The 7,026-nt window shown below is 49.2% G+C and overlaps 1 protein-coding gene across 1 annotated transcript; it reads right to left on the reverse strand.

Annotated features, from left to right (window-relative positions):
• Positions 1–1,422: 1,422 nt before the first annotated feature.
• On the reverse strand, positions 1,423–5,725 carry LOC142593428 (uncharacterized). Its single transcript, XM_075709433.1, has 6 exons — positions 5,600–5,725; positions 4,631–4,690; positions 3,813–3,944; positions 2,570–2,716; positions 1,712–1,772; positions 1,423–1,526 (listed from the first exon to the last, which is right to left on the reverse strand). Exons 1-6 carry the CDS (start codon positions 5,723–5,725, stop codon positions 1,423–1,425), a joined length of 630 nt encoding a protein of 209 aa, XP_075565548.1.
• Positions 5,726–7,026: the final 1,301 nt, after the last annotated feature.

Here is a 7,026-nt window from a genome sequence, read left to right on the forward strand (position 1 = left end):
TGTACAGTGCTTTCATCAGGTGAAGGTCTTCATTTAGGTGTCCCAGTCCCTTTACTAGTGTTATGAAAAAGACTTCAGTCTCTAGGGAAAAAAAAAAAAAAAATCAAGAACAATGTAATTCCCTCTTCTCTTGGGAACAGGAAAGGCACATTATATGCTGCAATAAGATAAATCTTATCTGCGATTATTCCTGGAGTCACATGCCTCATGGTGGGCACGACTTATCCTACTACTCACAGCCCTTTCTCAAGATGGGAACTTACTTTCCAAGCCCTGTTCAAATGAATGTGCTGTGTCAATCCGCATCGTGGGATAAGTAACCTACCGCTTCCTGCTCAAGGCCTGCAGGCAACATAAGCACTCAACAGACACCTCTAAGCCTACCTGAAAGCGAATCATAAAGTACTGTCGTGGTTTAACCCCAGCCAGCAACTAAGCACCACACAGCCGCTCGCTCACTGCCCCCCCAGTGAGAATCGGAGAGAATCAGAAGAGTAAAAGTGAGGAAACTTGTGGGAATTTTATGTACCTCGGGAGTTGACTGAAAGCTGTAGTTCTTTGGTCGAGAGGACCAAGAGGTCCTCTAGAAAATCTCCAACAGAGGACCTTAGTCTAGAGCTATAATAAATTTTAGCAGAACAGACCCCAAAATAAGCATTTTTTTTTAAACTTTCAGTCTCCACAGTCAAAATAGAAAAACCTGAACTGAACTCACAGTATCTAAGTTATTCTGTAAGAAGAGCCACTGCAACTCCAGTTCCTACTACACTCCAGCATTACACTTCAGCCCTGAAACTAATTGTACCGACATATGTACACCCCACAGAATCCACATGTTGACAGAGGTACCTGAATGGCATTGGCAAGGCTTCGTACCATTAACTTCACCTGCCCCCATCCCTGCCAAAAAGAAAAGGAATAGCACTCTGAAGCTCAGTAATGAAGTGGGACCTTCATTATCCTTCACCCACTATCGTATCATCCAAATAATTCATTAGGTAAGGGGGAGAAATCAAGACAGCAGTTGGAGGGGGGAAATACTCCACAACCAGTTTCTTTTAAAAATGAATCGTATTTAATATTTGAATGCCTAAGTCTAGCACTGCTAGAGGAATTGCATGATGAATTCTAGTGGAATAAAACATGATTTAAGTACAAAAGCTGGAGGAAAAAACGCTCACGCTTTCCAGAGGCAATGAGGTATTTTAACTATACAAAGTCTGAATGTCCAAAACATCCGCAGATCTTCCCCTTTGCACTGTCATCTTTGCTGAATGTTGGGCATTCAATAGTTCTCTCTTTCTGTGTGTGTTTTTCAAAAGGCCAAGGAGAAGTGCGTAACCATCTTTAAAGATGAAGAACTTCTTACATCTGTCTTGCCACATTTTTAGACCAGTAGCTTCAAAATGTTCAAGCACTTTTTCAAGCCATTCTGATATATGGTGGAGGGTTGGATGCATCTTCCTCTGCGTCTAAGTCCTGGGCTGGAAACCGATCTGGGAAGTTAAAAATTCTGCCCCCAGGGCCTGTGTGGGGAAGGAAAGAAGAAACCATTAAACCTGGTGTAGACACTCGAGCAGAATCCTGAGTTCCTTTTGGCTCGGAGTATTTTGGTTATCAGGATTTTGGCCTGGGATGTAAAGCTTATTCAGGATGTTCCTTCCACATCCCTGGTGAATATCCAAATACATGGAGGGAAAGAGTTACTCACTTTGTACAGCGCAAACCATTTCCACAGCCTGATTTTGGTCCTCACTAGGTTGCAACCATTCCTATGAATGAAACAGTGCCATCAAAATCCTCATCTGTGAGTTTGTTCAAGAGGATATACCTGAACTCATTTGAAAAACCTGTGTAGTCCACTCCTCCTAACAAGTTTTAGTTTGAAAGTTAAAAGCAGCCTCACATTACACACTCGGTATCTTTAGTCAAGAACAGCTGCCTTGTCACCTGTACCCATTAATTCCTTACCAAATGAGATGGTTGGATGTACGTGTTTAATACAGCATCAGAATTACTCTAATATACTGAGCTCAACTAGCAGACACACACAGCGTGTGCCCCATCACTTGAGGTAGAGCCCTCATAAACTAGCAGTAAAATGTGGTGTATTGTCTCCCCTACACTTCACACACGGTACAGGGGGTGTTTTTATTATTGAATTTGTAGTTCTAGGAATAAGGCATCTTGGTATGTAAGTACCAGTAAGTCTTTGAGACACTGTACCAGGAGCAATCGTTGGTTTAAGGGTGAGAGAAGAAGCTTTTGAGGAGAGCAGGAACTCATAGGAAATGGGACCACAGTAGCTTGAGCACTAATGGTTTGAAAAATTGAGGTAGCTTATGCTAGGTCTTACACAAGACTGTAAATAAGAGGGAGGTAGTAAAAGGAAAAATACAAAAAGTATAAAACCCTTCTGACACCCACTTAATTTCTTAGAATTAGCCCTGGATGACCGAGGTAGAGCTGAAGTTAGGTTTATAGAAGAAAAACACATCTTCTCCTCAGTTTCTCCCCCTCCTACCCACACTCAGTACAAATAAATGGGTGCCCTGGGCTCCTCACTCACCATCCCAGTTACGCTATCATAGCACGAGCACCGTGGAAGACTCCGGCATCCCAAGTAAGCCATCACCAGCACAACAAAAGTGCTGCAGATAGAGGCAGCTAGCATGGTCACGTTAGCACCCTTGACTACTTTATTAAGTACAAACTTCTGCAAGCAGAAAAAGAAATGTTAAAGCCATAGTCAAAAAGTGAAGCTCTCCACTAAAAAATATTCTAATGACTGCAAGAAAGCTGCGATTGCATCCTAGGAGATTGATTCAGTGTTATTTAAGACTTTTTTTCCTGTGCTCTGAAGAACAAGCCAAGTGTGACCCTCAAATAGGAAAAGAGCAAGCAGTAAAATAAGGCTTCTGATTAAATGTAAGATGCTATGCAATGGCGTGAGGTTTGGAAATAGCTTTAACAATGAGTAGAAACCCAAGGAATGATTGCTTCTCTTCACACTGAATATCAGAAATGTCTTCTTGCTATACTGCACCTTAGCAGCCTGACATTTCGATTTGTCCTGCAATAAACTAATGAACAGCTTCATCTACCTGGAATGTCTTCACCCCCACAGGGAGCCATTGCTTGTACCAGGTCTGAGGTACAAAAGGGCTAACTCATTCCTTCTTTTCAGCTTTACTGTGGAGAACACACTTGAAATAATACCCAGTTGTAACCAGCTGACCTGTAACTGCTGTAACTTTATCACCTGAGGTGCATGCTGGAAAGGATTCGAGCCTAGCAATTGCTGTCTCAAACCAGGCCAGGGATACGCCTAGCACCTACCCCTTTTCATGAGCAGCACCGTGATTTTTTTTTTCCTGGCACAACCCAAACCCTTTTGCTCTCAGCAGCAGCTAACCCAACTGTAGTGTGTTTAGGCACGTACCTAGTGCGCACGCCTCCGGGGACGAGCTGTCGCTCTCAAGCAGCTGCTTCTCAGACAGGCATCCAGGCGAGCTGGGCATGAGTTCACATAGCCACCGCTACTAGCCACGCTGCAGCAGCAGCGAACGGCAGGAGCTAGCTATAAAATGTCTACCTACCCGCGCATAGGTTTTGTGGTTTTCAGTACCTAACTCGATACCTAACTGTAGACCCACATTATTTATTTTAAGCAAGTGCCCTACTGCAGGGACCACTTCAAACTCTAATTTATGCACCTCGGAAGTCTGGTTCTCTTTCCAAGTCATGCCTAGTAATGTTTGCAGATTAAGACAGTCATGTTCCCCAGTAATAAGCATCATATCAATACTTACGGTATGGATAACATGGACCGGGGAAGAACTCAGCTCCTCCTCTTCACCATAGTTCAGCGTGAGGGAGCTATAAACTATTACGATGAGGATGGCAACACAAGAGATTATGGAAGCAACTATCAGCACGTTCACCTAGACAGAGAAATTAAAAGAGAAAAAGAAGGGGAGCAGGAATTAAAACTATCCTCTGACAAATCCATGCAATTAATACAGACACAATGTACTAACAAGCATTGTAGGTACTAGCCTTTGACGTCCCGTAACACTATGAAGTAGCTGGTAGCAACAGTCACTTGGAAGGCAAACACAGAGCAGCAAAGGTTTCCACAATACTGGATTTCTGAGCTACAAGTGAGTCCCAAATCTTAACCATGGGTGCTAGTTGGACCCAAAGACTTCGTTCTTAGAGATCTCTTACTTACAAACAATATACCCCCTTGGAGTTTACACGGCTGGAGAGACCTGCATAGGCAAGCTAAGTCAATTAACTTGTTTCCTATTTTAGTCTACACAATTCCTAATAACAGGAAGGAACACCAAAAGAAATGTATTCAAAAGCAAGCTTTTTTACAGATTTTTGCTTGTTATTAGAGCCAGTGCTCGCCTGCTGCAGCAGAAAGAGAGGTAACGCTGCATCCTCCTTTTGTAGGAATGTAGCTGCTTTTGTGAAGGTAACTCAAGGAAATGAGCTCTCAATCCTGCAGAAGGGCCAGCCAGCTCATTCCCTACCAAAACCATTTTCGATTGCCCCGACAACATTTTGCCGCCCCCCCCCCCCCCCATACATACACAATCCAACCCCCCAGCTCCAGACTTACGAGAACTGGATTCTTCCTCTGAGAGGAAAACAAAGCCAGGACGCCTGGGACTCCCATCACCTGCAGAGCACGGAGGGAGTTGGTAAGCAGGAGGCAAATACCGGATTTGGAAGATAAACTACTACAGAGCAGATGAAAAGCCCTCGTTTTCCAGGCTTGGATCAGAGGAACTGTTGGGTGTGAAATGGAAACAGAAGTGACGATTTCTTCTGTTTTCCTCAGCAGCATCTCCCAGGGGCAGGACGCTGCGTGGGATGCATCTTGCCCACTCACTACCCCCACAGCAGCAATCCTCCGCCTGGCTTCACAGCTCTGGCTAAATAGTAAAACTTATTAAATAAGTCCGATTAAAGGGCTAAAAATGCACACTGCTTTCCCAATTTCTTATGCACCTTGTAGATGGAAGAAAGGTGTTACTGAAAGGAGACGGGCAGCCTCTGGGTGGAAGAGAGCGCTTCAGTACAACTCCCTCACGGCACGGCTCACCGGGGGACAAACAGTGACAGGGGGGTACCAAACGCCAGGGAGGGAGGATGCCCGCTGCCCGCTCCTCGTTGCGGTGCAGAGAATTAGTGGCCCTGTGCTGTGGGACACAGATCATCACCCAGATGTTCATCTACCTGATGTGAGGATGAAGCGTTCCCCTCCTAATCTTGGGTGGCCTCTCTGTGGTCACTATGCTGCTGCAAAAAACCCCTCTCGATTGCCACCGTGCCCCGTTTTCTACATTATCCAGTAGAAATGTAATTCATTGCGCTCCTTCAGAGGGATGTCTGCTTGCACTCTCCTGCCTATACCGTGATAAGGAAACTTTCATTATCTGGGTTCAAAGCAGGAAACCAGGGAAGAGCTGGCAAGAAGTCCTGGCTTCCCTCCCACCCCAAGCTGAGTACTAACAGGTAGCAGCGGAGAAAAAAAAAAAAAAAAAAACCCACAAAACAAAGCGTAGAAAATACAGCGCAACTTTACCATCCCAGCCCAAATTGGAGCTCTGGTCTTGCCCAGCTGAGACTCCATTCTGAAAACGCTATCTATGAACCCGCTGACGACGCACAGCGTGCTGAAGGCTATCTGGAACAGACCCAGCACGACCATGTTCCTCTGGTTAAAGATGAAATATCGATAGCGATCCATCCCGCTTCGACTCGCGCATAAATCCCCACGCAGCGGAGACCGGGAAGCTGCGCCGTGGCCTTCCAGCGAAGGGCAGAACGGCTTTTCCTAGGCAGGGGAAAGAAGGGACGGGAGCATCAGCACCCGGCGAGCACCGGTTGGCGCGCGGCAGGACCACGCGTTCGCCGGGAGTACAGAGTTCACCTCTTGCCGACCGGCAGCAGCGAAAGCGAGCAAAGGTGAGCGGTCTTTTGAGAAGAAATCCCTCACGCTGCTGCTAGGCAGGTGCCGGCGGACACCGTTTCTGATGTTTCTGGGTAGAGGCGCGCCATCTTCGCTTCAGACCCCGCTGCGAGCCTTTTTCCGTCGGGGTTTCGGCTGCCCAGGAGGGCGCGGGGCTTTGCTCGGGTTTCGCTGCTCTGAGAGGAGCGCTGCACCTGGCCGGGAGCGGCCGGTGCCCCCGGCAGCGGGGCGGGCAGGGCGCGGACAGCTCCCGGGGCAGGCTGCCGCCCGCAGCGGGGCCGGGGCGCCGGTACCGCCGGCAGCCGCCTCCCGGCTCTGCCCCTCGCCGCTGCCGCTTCCCAAACGCCGGGCCCCGGCCTCCCGTTCCCCGCCGGCCTCCCGTTCCCCGCCGGAGCCCCCGCGGCCGCCGCCGGCTCCTCGGCTGCGGCGGGGGCGGCGCCCGGCCCGGCCCGCACTCACCGGCGGCTGCTCCGTGGCGGCGGCTCCGGGCGCGGGGCAGGTACGGGGAAAGCTCCGGCGCCGGCTCCGCCTCCGGGGGAGAAAAGTCCCGAGTGGGTGCCAAAAGAAACCGAAGGTGTTGGGAGAGCCTCGGCCCTGCCGGCAGCGGCCGCCCCGGCTCCCCCCGGGGCCCTCGGTGGGGTTTGGGGCCCGCTCAGCGGCACCGAGCGCCGCCCGCTTTCCACGGAACTTTTGGGGTTTGTTCCCCCCCCCCCGCCCCCGCAGCCTGAAGCGCTGCTTCACGTCACAGGCGCACACACCACTTGACGCCGTGCTGTTAATGGCTTGTGTCATCGCCGCGTGCAGGCCGAGCGGCAAGGGCCGCGCTGGCCCAGGGGTGCAAGGAAAGGGCAAGAACCCCCCCAGCACCTCCAGCCAAACCCGGCCCGAACAAGCACCGCGCTAACGCACGCCTACCCTTTGCACGTTTTTAAGGAATCAATCCATAGGTGTCCTGGTTTCGGCTGGGATAGAGTTAATTTTCTTCCTAGCAGCAGGCATAGTGCTGTGGTTTGGATTTAGTAGGAGAAGAATGCTGATAA

This window comes from Pelecanus crispus, chromosome 4 (genome assembly GCF_030463565.1).
Source record: "Pelecanus crispus isolate bPelCri1 chromosome 4, bPelCri1.pri, whole genome shotgun sequence".
In the NCBI taxonomy this organism is placed as follows: Eukaryota; Metazoa; Chordata; class Aves; order Pelecaniformes; family Pelecanidae; genus Pelecanus; species Pelecanus crispus.